This window comes from Mixophyes fleayi, chromosome 4 (genome assembly GCF_038048845.1).
Source record: "Mixophyes fleayi isolate aMixFle1 chromosome 4, aMixFle1.hap1, whole genome shotgun sequence".
In the NCBI taxonomy this organism is placed as follows: Eukaryota; Metazoa; Chordata; class Amphibia; order Anura; family Limnodynastidae; genus Mixophyes; species Mixophyes fleayi.
Genome location: NC_134405.1, coordinates 128502723 through 128521055, shown reverse-complemented (window position 1 = coordinate 128521055; position 18333 = coordinate 128502723). Strand labels below are relative to the sequence as shown.

At 40.5% G+C, this 18333-nt stretch overlaps 1 protein-coding gene across 1 annotated transcript in view; it reads right to left on the bottom strand.

Annotated features, from left to right (window-relative positions):
- The window catches only part of SNX22 (sorting nexin 22), a 30219-nt gene extending 20263 nt beyond the window's left edge, over window positions 1–9956 (bottom strand). Inside the window, exon 1 of the mRNA XM_075208215.1 lies at window positions 9622–9956. Coding sequence (XP_075064316.1) covers window positions 9622–9684 — 63 coding nt within the window. The 5' untranslated portion in view covers window positions 9685–9956. The remainder of the gene's footprint in view (window positions 1–9621) is intronic.
- Between the last annotated feature and the right edge of the window lie 8377 nt (window positions 9957–18333).

Here is an 18333-nt window from a genome sequence, read left to right as displayed (position 1 = left end):
AACATCCCCCCCCCCCCAAAATGTGCTACAACCCATTTAAGCATCGTTTAGAAGGTCATGATTGCAGATTTGGAGCTACTAATAGGGCTCATTCACACATTACTTTCATTGGGGGCATTGTATGTTCTCCCTGTGTTTGCGTGGGCTTCCTCCAGGTGCTCCGGTTTAGTCCAAAAACATACTGTAAGTTAAATGGCTGCTATTAAACTGACCTTAGTCTCTCTCTCTCTCTCTCTCTCTCACTCTGTGTATGTCATAGTTGCCAACCTCTGAAGATTGGCCTCCAGGAGTCTCGGTGTGGAGGTGGGCGTGAGGGGGCGTGAGGGGGCGTAGCTCTGTGAATCACACCATTTGGGCCCCGCCCCCGGTGATGTAATTTTATCATGAGAGCGGGCTAAAATGATGCAATTCCCGGAGAGTCGCATCATGGAGGCTAGAAATCTGCCCCCTTCCTAGTGAAGTGGGCAGATGCGGGAGAATTGCCAGCTCTCCCATGAGTCCGGGAGACCTACCCAGAATTCGGGGGTCTCCCAGACAATCCAGGAGAGTTGACAAGTATGGTGTATGTTAGGGAATTTAGACTGTAAGCTCCAAAGGGGCAGGGACTGATGTGAGTTCTCTGCACAGCGCTGCGGAATTAGTGGCGCTCAGGGCTACCGAGAGAAATTCAGGGCCCCAGTACAACAACTTCATGGGGCCCCCCTTACAGGTGAGCATGTGAAAAATTTTGCGCCGCTCCTCCGTTTGCACTGAATGTCACACCCGACATTCAGTGCAAACGGAGGAGGGATGCTGGCGCCGCGATCATGTGAGTATTTGTATACTCACATGATCACGGCGCCAGAGACCCACGCCTCTGCGCAATTTTTTTTTTAAAAAGATAAAAAAAAGTTAAAGGGAAAAAAAACAACATTCGAGAGTGAGGGCCCAGGCCAGGCCCCCTGCCATGCCCGGGTAATTAGTACACGCCCCCCCCCCCTCTCGGCGACCCTGGTGGTGCTATATAAATAGCTGATGATGATGATTCAGAATTCATGCTGATATTTCCCATTGTAATAAGGAATTCAAGTCATAAACAATCTACACAACAACATGTATAGTACATGTATTAATTTTACATGTCAGTAAAATTAATTAATCTACATGGGAAGAATATATTTTTTTTACTTTATTTTTAGAGCCTGGAGAAAATACAAAACAAACCCAAGTGTTAAAATGTTTAGAGAAACTAAGCCATTTCTTAAGGGTGTGTACATAAGTAAATGCAACTCGTCTTGCTGCTCCACTTGCTCTGCATTCTGTTGAAAGAAACGGAATGCAGCTCAAATGTAGCTTTAAATATGAATAATTGATCCCTATGATGATCATGGGTGCTGTTCACTCACACTACACCTTGGAAAGCAGGCTGAATGCTGCACAGTGCACAGATGAAAAAGGTCCATTTGCGCTACATTCTGAGCTGAAATGAGCACACCTGAAGCAGAGGGGCGACACATGCTGAATGCTCATATATACTCTTGAAGGGTTTTTTGGATGTTTAAAACTAAATAAATCTTCAGAACAATTTGTTGGGTTTGTATGGCTTTCTCGATGCTGTGCTACTCAATATTCTTTGCACAGTGACCTTTCCCCTGAACACTGTTCAGCATGCATTGGAGTAACATTTAATTTATTGGAAAAAAAACAGCTTCATGATGCATTAATGTGCGCTTTATGATAGCATGTTTATAATATGAGGAGTGCATCCTAGTAACTTGGCCCTTAGCAGTGCAGTCAGATGACAGAAAAAAACCCACAACTAAAATCAACAATCCTGCATAGCCTTTTGCTCTTTAAATACCAAGTTAAGTACCTTTAAAGAATGCAACTGATAATCATGTTTATTAGCTGTACTTCTACAAATCATTATCTGCTTTTCAAAACTCTCTGAGGAGCAGACAAGTATGGCTGACAGTATGGTCACAAGTATGGTCACACAGACTCACAGCTCTCAGCATGACATGTGATGGCAGAGAGGGTGGAAGAAGGGGTGGATTTTACAGTGCATAGAGAAAACTAATTGTTCCAAAGCCTCTCTCCTCACTACATTATGTGCCATGTGACTGTGGTTGCCATGGCAATCACACAACACTGTGCAAACCCTGCAGAAGAATAAATCATTAATAGCAGTCTGATTCGCCATGGTCTTCTTATAGCTTGTCACAGTGATTTATGCTAAAAATAAGCATAATTAATTCTTATCTCCTTTATCGGATTGTTGCTTTACATCATGTTTCACAGCTTCTGAATGTTTTCACAAACCTCAAGGTAGCAGAATGTTGCAACATGTTGACTACCTTAGTTACAGTACTATACAAGTGAATATTACATGACTAAGCACAGCACCAAATTACCTGTTTTGTTCCTTGAAGGTATAGAATAAATAATGTGCAAAGAGACAAAGAAGATGAAGACACCTGCAGCAAGTAATCTGATCTGCACTAGACTAGAATGTGCATAGCAAGAGTTTGTACAAATAGAAGACAACTCCTACCCCATTCCTAGAACAACTACAAAAACATAGATACATAATTGTATTTCATGTTTTGTTATGATCTTCTTCAATTTCCAATATGATGACGTCTACATTTGTAACCTCTACAGACGTCAGTCAGAAATCGTGTATCGTAAATGTTCTCTTTGCTCTAAAGACTCTTATTTGTGAACTTGGGTGTAAGATGCCCGTCTTGACTTCCATTGAATAACATAAGGTACATCAGGGCTTCAGTAGTTCCAGGGACTAAACTATGAAAATTTCCTTGTAAACAAATGTATGTAAATAATTATGTGGTGTTATTCCACGTTAAACAAGTGAGGTAACATGGGATACTACTGTACACAGACTTGTCATATACCTCTCTTATATTAGCATACAGTTGTCACACAACTTTTAAGAGTAAGATAATGAGCCTGATTCATTAAGGAAAGGAAAAAAACGAGTAACTTTGAACCTTGGCAAAACCATGTTGCAGTGCAAGGGGTGCAAATGAGTTTATTATTTTACACATAAGGAAAATACTGGCTGTTTTTTCATGTAGCACGCAAATACTTGATAACTTCATTTTTACACCGACATTAAAAGTTGGTCTAAGACACGCACTACCCCAATTATAAATCTGTCCTCACATTTTAAATTTACCTCTCCCTCCAATACAACATGGTTTTCACGAGATCCAAAGTTACTCATTTCTTTTGCTTTACTTTTCTTAATAAATCAGGCCCTATGTATCTAGGTCACAGTAAAGGATAACATAACAATCATCACCATCATCATCACCATATATTTATATAGCGCCACTGATTCTGCAGCGCTGTACAGAGAACTCATTCACATCAGTCCCTGCCCCATTGGAGCTTACAGTCTAAATTCCCTAACATACACACACAGACAGACAGAGAGACTATGGTCAATTTTGATAGAAGCCAATTACCTACTAGTATGTTTTTGGAGTGTTTTTCGGAGCACCCTGAGGAAACTCACGCAAACACGTGAAGAACATACAAACTCCGCACAGATAAGGCCATAGTTGTGAATTGGACTCATGACCCCAACGCTGTGAGGCAGAAGTGCTAACCACTTAGCCACCGTGCTGCCCCTGTAGGTTTTCCCATATTCTCAGCTAGTACCACACCAACACAAACCAGCAAATAGAGGATTAAAAACCCAGATAAAGGAATTATGGCAGATTCATGCAAATAGCAGCATTTCTCCTGTCTAGGTCCATGGAAAACTGAATTTTGATCTGTTACTGTAAATTACTTGGCATGGGTCTAACCTCTCATCTGTTTTTGTTACAATGTTCAATGTCATGGAAGTGAAATCCATTGACAGCAAAAAATGGTCAGACAAATCATGTGCTTGCTGGCCTGCAATGACATCTAATAAATGCAAGGAGTGTGAGCCTGCGGAAGTAAAAAGAAATCCACAGTTCACTTGGTATGACAGTCTGTAGTATGCCGGGGCTGGTTGGAGTTCTCTAAATGTACCCATTATTTTTTCCAAATAGGGCCCTCAACGTTCCAGGATCCAGACAAGCCGCAACTAAAGAAACCGTTACGGAATTTGCAGGTACTAGCTGAATAGATGATGATGATGATGATGATGATAATAACACCTTAGTCCATTGGTTGCAGAATTAATGTGGTTTGGGAGGCAGGAATATCACTTTCACATGCTGATCAAGTTCATTCAGGGTGGTGGGATGTCCTGGAGGATTGTCAAGAAGCAAAAGTGTTTTGTTTGCACAATAATCATTGAATGTTGGACAGAAGTGGTGACTCTTGGAGGTGTTACAAGACAACCAACCCTTTCTGTTCCTCCTCCAGATAACAGGAAGAAATGCTTTTGAATAACTCTTGAGAGTCTGCAGTTTCTAGGCCTACAGTTGCCTGAAGCAATACAGTCATACTTGCCTACATTGGCAAGGACTCATCCGGGAGATCAGGGGGAGGTGGGCGTATTGGGGGCGGGGCCGACGGGGCACATCATTTGGCCCCACCCCCAAGGCATCAATCATGGTTTCCGGCCAATTACAGCAGTGGGCGTGGCCACGATGATGAGTGATCCGCCTCCTAAGCGCTGCCCCCGCTACTTTACTATTGTGGCAATTAGGAACTGGGAGGTTGCCTTGCTCTCCCGAGAGTCCAGGAGGGCTCCCAGAAATTCAGGAGTCTTCCGTACATTTCGGGAGTGTAAGCATCTATGAATACAGCTGAGTAACAATGTCAAGCGATCTTTTCACACCTAAAATCCAAGCATTGTTTTTTTCTTTAATGGAGATGTATGTGCTCTTTGGCATCCTCATCCAAAAGAGCTCAGTCTCCTCCATGAAAAAAACCTGTTGAGGTGTGTACCAACTCTCCTCAATAAACTTGACCATTGTCTCTTTAAGAATTTTAAGTCATTTGCATGGCCCTGAGAGACTTCTTGCCTTGATAGTTGTCCACACCACTGATGTTGTCAAGCCTAATGCTTTAGCCACACGTGGGCACAAAACAAAAGTACTTTGAAAAAATAATAAATGTGTCCCAGAGCCAGGTAATTTGTAGCCCCCCCCCTTTCCCCTCTCGGCATCCCTGTACATGACCAGTCTGAGCGTAAAATCAAAGTTTTTAAGCATGTAACAGCCATATGGCATAAAATAAAAACAGAGTTATATCGAAAAAGTGCTAACTGAACGGTGTAAGTCCTGGAGATTACTCTACTGTGAGGACCCATGTTAAGGGCTTATTGACTGTATTTGATGGCACGGAGATTAATAGTTATATTTTGCTATATTTTTTTATTTTGCTGAATACAATAATAAAAGGATTTTTTTTATTACTCATATGACTAGGGATGTATTTCTACGACTCAACACAATAACTATATTAAGCAATATTACATAAGTAATTAATATGCTTTAAGCCCAGCACAAGGGCTGGAGAGGACCATATTCTCAATAAACAATTTTTCAGGATTTTGCTTTTTATATTTTTCTGCTTGTAAGTAAGTAAGTAAGTATGCTGTCCAGATGTCTCATGGCTTCTTTCTCTCAACAGATTTTCATTTTTATTGTGTTTTAAACTTGTTTGTGGGCTTTGGTTTAGACTGGTCAGAGGTCTCTGTGATCCCTTTACCTGTATACATTACACAGTACACACATGGGATCCCGGATGCATGAAATCTGCATATATGTTTCTAATGTTGTTGATGTTCGCACATGCACAATCCCAGGAGTGGTTATATACTAACCTTAGATCTAAAAACATTCTCAGTAAGCACTGACAACATAATGTGATTTGCCTAAAATCTGCTGCTCATCCATGTATGAACAGTTATTCTAACAATGTAACAGTAAAGGTTGAGACTTGACAAAATGTGATATACATAAAATAGATAACAAGTATATCTTTAAATGTATTAAATATGAATCATATATAAGGATAACAGGGATGTTGGGAGTCCTGTGTCATATGTACTTAAGGGCCCTATCCTGTCACCCTCCCTTCTCCCAAATGACCATATCCACGGTGTTCCCATGTCTGGGACCCCTGCAGTTCCCGCTGTATTGAACAGCCTCCCACCACCCCATAAATCTCTTACCCACCCCTGCAGTTCTGTTCTCTCATAGCCTACATGCTGGGCAATGGAAGGACAGTGTTACAGTCACATCTACAAGGCTTTAAGCAGACAAACACAACACTGCATTTTTCTTGTCACTGTGGGTCTGCATTATTACTAACATACCAGTGGTACCATAGGCAGATGCGGTCGCCTATGGTACCACAGTGCCCCCCCAAAAGCTGGATCTGCAGGGATGGGAAGCATCAGGAATAAGTATGATAACCCCCACTCTTCCTCAGGTTAGCTCTTTGTTCCTCGAAATTGTCACAATTACCCCTTGCTACAAGTGCTGGTGCTTAGATCGTTTGCGGGGGAGGCTTCCTTCTTTTTTGTAAATAATTATTTCAACATATTTTTTTTGCTGTGGAAAGGTCCGTGTGATGATGGTTATCTGCAGCATGGAGTGTTGCAGCAGCCCTGCAGGAGCCACAAGAGATATGGCTCCTGACTCAGAGCCAGAGATATGTCTGTGTCCAGGTCTGACTCACTCCCATGTATGATTACCAGGGCCGGATTAACCCAAGATCTAACTGGGCGTCAGCCCAGGGGCATCGGCATCCAGGGGGCCCATGACAGTGCTCAGCGGCATTATTGATCGTGCGGGGGCTCCCCCGGCCCGATCAATGCTGCTGAGCCTGTCACTATAGTCCTTCCGCGGTGCTCAGTAGTCTCCTTACTGAGAAGATCTTGTGAGAGTGAGATTATGATCTTACAGTGCACCGCGGAAGGACTACAGGGACAGGAGAACAGAAAAAGGTAAGTGTTTGGGGTGGGGGGCGGCAGGCGGCTCACAGGGGGAGTTTCACAGGGGGGTGGCTTACGTGGGGGGCGACTCACATGGGGGGCCTCACGGGGGAATGGTGGCCCTGTTAGCAAAGGGACCTCCAATCCCCTAATCCGGCCCTGATGATTACACATCCTTACTGTACTAGGCCTACGCCTTCCTATGCCTTCCCTCCTCCATCCCCCCCAGCGGAAGCAGATGCACGTGTCAGATGTGTCGGAATCAGCATGTTGGATTATTCAAATACAGTTTGTTGTGCGTATGCAAAGTACAGAAATGCGTAATTTGCTCCATACTTTCAGGCAGTGCAGTCCGGGAGAGGGGCGTGACTAGAGGGCGGGAGGGGGCGGGCACGGTCAATTGCGCTATTTTGGCCACGCCCCTGAAACGTAAATTACATTTTGTCTCGGGGGTGGGGCCAAAATGACGCTATTCACTGTGAATCGTGCTATTTTGACCAGGAATTGCCTGCTCTCCCAGGAGTCCAGGAGACCGACCCGGATTTCGGGAGTCTCCCGAACATTCCGGGAGAGTTGCCTAGTGTGATTTACTCTATTCCAATGGACATAGGTCCAACTCAGCATCATTCCCCGTATGAGGAAAACCAATGGTTCTCTAGTAAGCTTTGTAGACTAACTTATTAATAGTTTTATACAAGAAGGTAAAGTCTTGTGGCAGGAAAGCTATTATACATTTATAAATTAGACAAACATAAATTAAAAATAAGGTTAGAAGGCAAATTAATGCAGCAACAGAAGCACTAAGTCAATCTGCCAGCTGCAGACCATCCAACAGTTTGCAGCAAGATAAACAATTGTTCTGAACACTCAAAATGTGATTTACTCAGGATGGGCAGAAACAGGCTGACAATTACTCTATCAGCGCGTGTGTGGTCGTTAACTTGAAAGAAAGCACTTTTACATTGCATGTGAGGAGCCAAGTTGGCCAGATTCAGATTGTCGATAATCAAGCCGACTGACCAGAGGGGTGTTTGGATGTCTACAGACAGACAATAGTCATCTGCCATCCTCAAAAGTGATCTAATCAGTTTAGAGTAGATTTTTTCAGGCATGCAGATAGTTTTGAGGCCAGACATGTGGTGCGTAATGACGCACCAATATTACCAGAAATAATTCTGCTTCTCACCAGTTCCAGGGATTGCTGGTTGTTCAATATTGTGGAATATACGAAACCTAAAGTGGGGAATTACATAGTATATGTGAATTTAATACATGTAATATTTAGGCCCACATAGTGTGTCTTTCATTAATGTTTCTGCAGTTTCTGGTCTTAGCATGACAGCTTGATATGAATACATGATAAACAGTGCAAGGGACAGTGCCTGACATGTAGCAGTTCTATGGGACATAAATTGCAATTTATTTACTTGTGACTTAAAAAGGTGTTAATTGCTCAGACCCTGCTTCAGTTGTTCAGCTTGTAGGTTTTATGTCAGAAGGTTCTAACTCATCTTAACAATTAAGAGACATTTGTTTTAAAGATGTAACTATCCCTATATATCAGGTATATGTGACACCTATTTGTTCACGAGACTGATACTGATCTTAAGATTTACTTGTCCTGATTAATGGTGGTTCTTAGATTTAAATATAAATAAATATTACTTTCTATAAGACAAAATGTAAAAAAATATGTTAAATTATATTTAAAACAGGTGCATTTCATGTGAACACAACAAAAAATGTTTTAAGTGAGGAAAGATCAGCAGAGAATAGCAATAATTAAAAATGTATTCAACTGTGGTAATAAAAATGTTTATGAGGAATCCTTGAAACACATAAAAAGACAAATATCTTAATGAAATAATAACATACCAGCAATTAGAATGTATAAATGGCAGAATTCTATGTTTCAAGAGAAGCTTCTGTACAGCTCTGTGTCTACATTTCTGCATTGGAAGTGTTTTGTCTGTGTTGTAGTATTTCTGGAAATGTTTTAGCGATTAACCTTTAACACCAACATGGTCACTAATCAGCAGTTAAAATTGATCTTCACTACCTATGTCATATAGAAAGGTTTTATAAACTTTAAATAGTCTATTTATACAGCAGAAACTACAACATTGTGTATAATGTGTTTTTCTTTAAGCTAAGTACAAATCACACAAAAAAAGAAATCCCTCACAGAGAGAGACTCAGAAGGTATATATATATTATATATTTTACAATATACTAGAATACATAGACATGAAGCAGCGCAGCATTCAATACTGAACAATTTAGAAGGACTGACTCCGAGACACATTGCACAATCAGACACTGTTCAAAGTCTAGACACACCGCTAGTTATCCTCTAATAGTAATATATTGTTTATGTAACTGGAAGAGCAGACCCAGCAACATGTCACCTATATGAGAGGAACAGAACCTGTGGATGTGCTGATAAAACGCAGATATTGTAAATATCATGTATACCAAACCGCACGTCAGACAGTAACATACAATATTATGGGTCACATTTTCACTGATATTTTGCAATTAGCTTTTCTCTTACCAGTTTGAGTCCATCTTTTGTACTAAACAATACAGGGTACAGACAAAGCAGACATAGGGCAAGTTGTCAGGGGATCGCCTAAGTCGCGCATCTGAGTTGTAGCAACCAGTATATGAGAATAATAAATATACGGTCAGTTCTGGTTTTATGGCAATAATGACAACAGCTTGGGACTCACCGTGTGGGTCTTGTCTGCCTTTAACTCCTGGTGCCCCACTGACGGGATGTACACCTCGATCATGATCTCTGTGTCTGGATTCGTACACCGTAGATGGGAAGTCACACAAGTGTGTCCAGCTCAAGGTATCTCCATTCTCTAGCTGCCCCAGATTGGTGTTGGCTGCCTGTACCCAGACAACCTCTGTATCAGGTTATCACAGGTCCGGAATGCCCAGGGCTACAACAACATCTGATGTGTTCATGTCACCCCACCCCCATGTCGCTCTCTTTACTGTGCCTTCTTCAGCTGATTGAAACTTAGTAACCCTACACTGCTCTTCCAGACCCATCCCCACTACTGCTGTCCCCTCCCCGGCTTCATTCATGTGCACTTCTGCATGAAAGCCATCCTCCTCCTCCACTACACACAGACAGCTTACATAAAGGAGTACGTCCACACAGGGCTCAGCTGCTTTCTCGGTTTCTTGTATAAGTAAATGGTATTTTGCCATGGGTCGCCCTTTATGTAGTGCAAATGGATCAAAACTGCCACAAATATGGAAATGTTTTTTGAATTCTGATCGCTGCAAGAGTGTTGTGTGTGGAAAACTGAACTTTTATAATATATATATATATATATATATATATATATATATATATATATATATATATATATATATATATATATACACACACACACACACACACTTGACACCAATTTGTAATAGGTACAAATGTTTCTGCCAGTTTTGATGCCCAAGTCATGGTTGTACTTGGGTAAATATACTTTCAAATCAGTTGCTAGGAATCACTAAAGGTTATCAAAGATACCAAGGGGTAAATGTATCGAGCTGAGAGTTTTCTGGCGAGTTTGAAAAGTGGAGATGTTACCTATAGCAACCAATCAGATTCTAACTGTCATTTTGTAGAATGTTCTAAATAAATGATAGCTAGAATTTGATTGGTTTTTCAAACCCGCCGGAAAACTCTCAGCTTGATACATTTACTCCCAGATCCTTATTTAAAGAATGACTCCACTCAAAACTAAAATGTAATTTTGGGTGGAAATCAAGGCGTTCATATAAGAAAATTAAATTATACTTGCCATGGATCCATTGTCCACAGGCCCCTCTATGGTAAGGGGGTAATCTGCCGCCCTTCCCCACAGAACAGTGACCCAGGCTGGGTCACTGGACTACCTGCATTTTTTCCCCTTTAGAATGTTCCTAATAGGCTGCTGAGCCAAGTCTCACCCCAGGCTAATATTTGCCAGCCAGCCCCTGCTATGGTCCCCAATGGATATGGTGATCCCACGACGCACACTTTCTTCCTCTTATGGCTTGACTTGTTTCAAATTGGCCAAGAGGGTGCTAGCGCCCCTTCCCATGATAGAAAACAATGGAATAACAAACTGGATGTGAATAGAATAGATGCAAACAGAATAGAATAGATGCAAACACATTTTTAGCTGCTTCTCTGAGTGGGACAAACTTAGAGTCATGTGTCCTTTGTTCTTACATTTGATTCCCAAAAGTACATTAGGACAGATTAGATTCAACTATACTTTGTGCAAGGCAACCCTATTTATGTATATGGTCTGTGAAACTAGTAGACCAAAGTGATTTATCAAAGTCATCATAAGCAGACTGCTCCTTGGGCACCCCCACTTCTTTACTTGTGGAATGGATATGGGTTGGATCTGGTGCTCCACTGTGATATCATAACCCAGTGCCACTCTCCCAGCCCATCACCGACATGGAGTGTCAGCAGCCAGCAGCTTCACAGGTAAAAAGCTGTTGGCTGCTTCCCCTCCATGTTAGCGGCCGGTGCTCATTATGTTACTCATTCAGGGTTTGAGGCACCACCTATGAATTGGCAAACTATGCGTCTGCCTAGATATGCCTAATGTTAGTGCCAACCCTGCACTTAACCTTTCATTACTCTGCTTATTGTTCAGTAAGGCAAAAGTGACTGGTATGCCCAGTCTGGTGCCAGTTTCCCTTTTCAGAACCACATTGGGCCAAACTGTAATTAATTGTTTTACATGCAGGACACTCTATCTGTGTATATATATCAAAACACTAATTAAAAGGTTGAGGAGATGGAAGAAGGAGATGGAAAATGTAAGAATTATACTAAGAGCAGCGTTAAGCAAAAAACACAATAATTTGTTTTCCTCATTTGTGATAGATGCACAGGGTTGAAATATTAAAATATGATTCTGTAAAATTGACTTCTGGCCTTAAACCTTATGTGTTTGCCTTCCCATCAAAGATGTGAATATGTATCTTTTTCTTTACCAGCTCTCCAACAAACGTCTTGGGGTAAATGTATTAAACTGCAGTTTAGTCAAATCACTGATTTTTGACTGCCATATTTAAAGTAGAAATTTTATAAAAGGCAAAACTCAGAGATATGGGAGTGGATAAAAGATGATCAAAGTAATGGATTACATCTGATCAGAATTTTTCTGATACAATGACAGCTACAATTTAGGTGAATAAAGTTACTTTCATCTCTTTCACATTATTTAGGGAAGGTACAAATGCCCATTTGAACAACTGTATAGGATATATATGATCTATTTGATGTTATAAAACTATTTGTAACTTATAATAATCCTGTTTGTAACTTGGATAGATACTTTGCTTGGCACTCTTAAAGCTTCTACCTATGCCTTGTCAGAGATATTTTCGATATCTATCACCCATGCCTATTCTTGGATAGGATAGAGTACAATAACTTTTTATAAACAATATTTCTACGGTGGAGAAAGTACTGGGCATCCAGGACTCCATTGTGCACAAACACCATGTTTGATTTAAACCCCCCCCCCACAATATCTAGGAATGTGGTAACTATCTTGCAGCTGCTGAAATTATACAAAAGTGTTATCAACATAAAGGTCACATAATGCTTCTACTTCCCACATTGTCCGTAAACATTCTTTCTTTAGCTACCAATTTCTAGCAAATATCTATTGCCTCATAGCTGGCTATTAGGGGAAATAGAAGTGAAATAGTAAAATAGAATCAGCACATGCGGATTTGAAACAGTTGCTTTGTAAGGGTGAGTTAGAGTTCGAATGTCGGGGCAAACGAAGAAATCAGCATAAGACATCATTGATGATCAACTTTTTGGTAAGGGTTGATGTCCAAGCTAAGAATATAGGGAGCCTGGGAACAGTAGAAATATTTGATTAATGCCGACACTAATTACTGAGAAGGCCCTTGGTTTCTGCTGTGTTGAATATATCCTCAGACACCACGCGATAGTGTTAAAGTCTTTCCAGCTTCAGCGCTGCTTTGATGTTTCTAGAAGGGCCCATAGCGTGGTCTAGGGGGTTCGAGGAACACAGCAATGAATTGTAACAAAGGACAAATTGTGTAGGATGACAGGCCAGCAGCAGATCGAGGATTGGTACATCTATCCAGCTTCATGTCACATGATCCCTTATTTGAAGAGTTTTTAATAGGACTAATGGACTCTGGTCTTAGGTCTCGTTTAGCTTTAAGGGCTCTAGCTAAGGGTCAGCTGTTTTACTGTGTTTATAGAAAATGTTCCTGTATATAAAACAGCTTTAAGTTGGATTTTATTTTTTTTCAAATATAATGTTAACTCTTTCAATGTCTGCTTTGCCAATCATTGTTTTATTTATTTATTTGCTTAGATAGTGCTACCAATTATGCAGCACTGTACAGAACATTTTTGCCATTCACATCAGTCCCTGCCCCAATGGAGGTTACCATTTAAATTCCCTAACATGTGCTGTTATATGCAAGCTAATTAGTAGTCATATAAAACTGCAAGTTTCTGTTTGTGAATTAACTCATATTATTAGCTTTATGTGGCTCAGAGGAACTCTGTGTCCAGGCAAAGGTTTAAATAAAGTAGGGGGAAGCTAAACTACTTTATTTCTTTGATTTAGTCTCTAAATCCAGGAGGCATTTATGGATAGAGAGTTCCAGACACATAGGTACAGATGAGTGCTCAATACCAATTTATGATACAGATTGTAAAAGCTCAATCAATAACATTAGTGATATCTCAGGACATTTCAACTGAGGGGACAGAGCAGCTGGGATAAGTGTGAATGAAGGGAAGTAAGGACACAGGAAAACGTCATTTTTCTAAAATGTCATACTTACAAGAGACATGTTTTGTATGCAAATGAAGGGGAGTTTATGACCTGTTGTCTGTAGGTCTGTAGGTAATATCATCTTAGTAGGACATTCTGGTAAGAAGTTAGGTCAGTGTAAAGAAAATCTGACTTGAAAGGTGTTTGAACAGAGGTAATAAACAACTAATTTGCATTTACACAGACTTTCTAGGGCTAACATCACAGTGGAAGGGGTGATGTCTTTCTCAGAGTAAAAGGAGACATATCTGATTGAACATTTTAATTGGAAGAAAATGTTATAGAAACATTAAGGGGCCTATTTGTGATGGGCAGAAAAGCTCTTTCTCCTAAGAAACGGGAGTTTGACGGATTTAGGGCTTCTCCCTATTTACTAAAGCCCCCAAAATTATCGCTGGTTATAGCCTTCGCTAAGGATCTCTGGTGAAGGCATGGGGAAGCCTATTTATTAAGGAAAGCAGTGGAACAAGAACTGCTGCTGTTCTTCTATCATTATCTCCCATCACAGGAAGTTCTGCACAAGAAAAAATGCTTCATTATTTAAATATTTGAAAGCATTTTTTCCCCTATATTTTATTGATTTTTCTTACATTTTTTATATTTTTAATTTCTTTCAAAAGTGGAACTTGAAGCCACAGTTGTTCCACTGCATATGCATGAACACTTATCTGCCCCGGAAATTATACTGTTAAATTGCAGTGAGAGAAGATTGTCTAGCTCTGCGATAAGCAGCAACAAAATGGTTTATATTTTTGGATAAACAGGGTTCTAAGGGATCTATTTAAAAACTGCTATAGCCCCGTAAATCAGGAAGATTGAGTATAGACCTGCGATAGCCAATTTCTGAATAGATTAACACAGGAGAAACACGCATATACTCCTGCTAGGAGGTGTATCCTTTCTACTTGCTAGAAGAGAGGTTCAGATACATGCTGATGTAGATGACTTGATATAAACGAGGCGTATGTGTTGTTGATGTGGAGCCAAGATGTGTATGACTGCATATGGATGGAAATGCAGATATTAAAGTATTTTCATCGTTTTTCAATAAGCATTGTCTAAGCGATTTCTTGTAGTTCCAAAGCACAAACATTTTATTTTGCAAAAGCAAAGGTTTAGCAGTTCCATAAATAAGCTACAGTACAATACAGCCGATACCAAATACATGGATCCATAGGCTGCGCTCTCTGCTGGGTCCAGCGAGACAGTCCTTCAGTCCAGAAGACTGTGGTCTGTGATGACTGTTTTAGCTGGTCCCAGGGAGCTGTATATATACACACTCAGTGATACAGAGAAAATAATACAGATGATGTGGCTTGCTTCTATAGGTCCAGGCTTCAGGAGGGTCCAGTGTAATGCAGGTCATAGGCCAGTTCAAACAACCCCCTCCATAGGTGGGGGTCAACATTCCAAGGGTGGGGGTCTGCTCTCCAGATGATAATCCGATTTTCAAGAATCCAGTTTAAACTAGTCTATTTACATTACACAGACAGTATCATTTTAAACATTTATTCCCTAGCTTCGTTAACTAAAGTATGCAATGTACGAACCCTTCAGCAAATGAACCGGACAACTGCGGATAAATAGGGGATTAAAATGATACTAAACATGACATATTTCCTGTAACCTCAACCTTAAATATCTCTAAAATGTACATATAACTTTATAATATATATAACTATAAACCAAATACCATCTGCTCATAAATGACTGTGGAATGGAACCATTATAAATATGAAATATATAAATAGGTGAATGTAAAAGTGCGAGTGTATGCGTGTGTGTTTTATTGTGCGATCGCTCCATGACACATAACACGTGGCGTACTAATCGCAATCGCATGGTAAAACAATATTAATCAATATACTTTCGTTCATCCAATTATACGGCTTCGACACAGAAAGCACACACTTTACATGGAAGTTCCATGATACCAGTACAGCACGCAGCAGTACTAGGACTTTGCCCACAGGGGTCAGGCTCGGTAACTGTCATTTAGGGAAACAAAAATAAAAATGTTTGTAAACAAAAGGTTAAGCTTAGATCTCTCTCTCTCTTTCCAATCTTCAACTGTCCAGTTTTGGTTAGTCTGTTCCCACTGTAACAGCAGCTTCCTGTTCTCAGCTGACAGGAGTGGAAGCTGGTGAGGTCTTCTTCTGCTGTAGCCCATCCATGTCTAGGTTTGATGTGCTGTGCGTTCAGAGATGCTCTTCTATATACCACTGTTGAAACACATGGTTATTTGAATTGCTGTCAGCTTGAACTAGTCTGGAAATCCATCTCTGATGTCTCTCATTTACAAAGCATTATCACACACTTCTGACGCTCACTGGGCAATTTTTGTTTTGTGCACTATTCTCTGGAACTCAAGATATTGTTGTTGTGAAAATCCCAGGAGATCAGCAGTTTCTGAGATAACCAAAGCAGCTCGACTGGCACCAACGTTCACTGCATAGTCAAAGTCACTTAGATCATATTTTTTCCCCACTTTGGAGTTTGATATGAACAACAACTGAATCTCATGACTACGTGTACATGTTTTTATGCATTGAGTTGCTTCCACATGAGTACTGAGTGTGTATATAAATGAAGGGGAATGGAATTTGATAATTTGACAGTTTTACAGTACAGGCAGTAGAAGAAGTGACTGTATGGCATACCACAATATACACCCCCATTTCAACCATTGTATATATATATATATATATATATATATATATATATATATATATATATATATATTTATACTATTTGCATATTTCTCTACATGGCAATGACAGGAGACTGCATTGCGCGGCTCTGAGAAAGGTGGTGAATTACCTATGGTTCTGCTAGTAGTGGGAAGTACACTCATGGCCAAAAATATTGGCACCCTAGCAATTTTTCAAATAACTTACAATTTTCTCTAAAATTAAAGCTAAATTGCAATAGTATTCAGTATCCATAATTCTGTATCTGTTTTTATACAGAACCTTTGTATTTTATTATGAATTTAATGTAGTATATATTTTTAAATGAGAACATGAAAATAAATGGCATTGACAAACATATTGACACCCTAGGCTTCATATTTGGCATCACAGCCTTTAATCAGAATAACTGCAGTCAACCACTTCCTATAGCCATGAATGAGCTTCCTGCACCTCTCTACTGGCAAGTCGGTCCACTCTTCATGTGAAAACTGCTGCCGTTCTACCAACATTGAAGGGAGCCTTCTCCCAACACTCATTTTCAGATCTCTCCATGGATGTTCTATGAGATTTAGATGTGGACTCATTACTGGCCACTTTAGAACAGTCCATCATCCTGTCTTGAACCATTCCTTGGTGCTTTTTGAAGCGTGTTTGGGGTCATCGTCCTGCTGGAAGACATTCTGACACTGGGTTCAACATTGCACTCCACATTGCCCCATCATTCTTCACCTCTAGTGAACACTCATGAACTGTTATCCGACTTTAATTCAATAGTTATAACAGCCCCACCCTGTTGCCAGAAACTAAAAGGATACACATCTTACAATCATCTTTCCTATCTTTCTACCTCCCTGCTTCTATTAGCTGGTGAAATATCACCTAATCCAGGTCCCCAATACTTCTCCCACACACATATATGTGACCGCTACCAAAATCCAGCACCGTCTTGATCTTGTTGTCTCTAGACTATGCTCAGTTTCTAATTTCCTTAACACTCCTTTCCCCCTCCTGGATCATCACCTTATTAGCTACTCGCTCACTCTCAGTTCTTTAACCTCCCTACTGTCAAACTCTTCCAAGCCTCCTCATACCCGCAGGGATATTAACTCTATTGATTTTCAACAGTTTTCCACCTCTCTCCAACAACTTCTCTCCCCAATTTCTACATTCTCCTCCCCTGATATGACAGTTCCTCATTTTCACCAAACCCTAGCAACTGCCCTTGATCAAGTGGCTCCAGTGACTCTTCATGCTCTGTATAGACTTCGTTGTCAACCGTGGCACACTAAAGTAACACAGAATCTACAAAAACTGTCTTGTAAAGCTGAACGTCACTGGCGTAAATCTTGTACCTCTAATGAGTTCAGCGCATATACTGCTATCTACCACTTCTATCGCAGTGCTCAGGACACTGCTAAACAAACATACTTCCATTCTCTCATCTATGCTCAGGCTTCTAACCCCTTAACACCTTTTTAAAACATTTAAATCTCTTCTCAATCCTCCCACTCCAAACCCTCAGACTACCATCAGTGCCTACGATCTTGCTTCCTATTTCAAGGACAAGATTGATAAGATCAGACTTAAAATGGTATCATCTCCCTCGACTAGGAATCAGCTCAATTCCTTCCCAGCATCCTCTGACACCCGCTACTCTCTTCTTATCTTCCTACTCTACCTCCTGTCTTCTTGATCCCATTCCCTCACAAATTGGTAGGTCCTTGTATCGTGTGCTCATTCCACCTCTGACTGAAATATATAATCTATCTCTCTCTACTGGTATCTTTCCATCACAGTGATTACTCCTATTCTAAAAAAACAAAATTCTGACCCAAACTCTCTCTCAAATTGCCACCCCATCTCTCAGCTCCCATGTCCCTCCAAGCTTCTCGAGAGAATT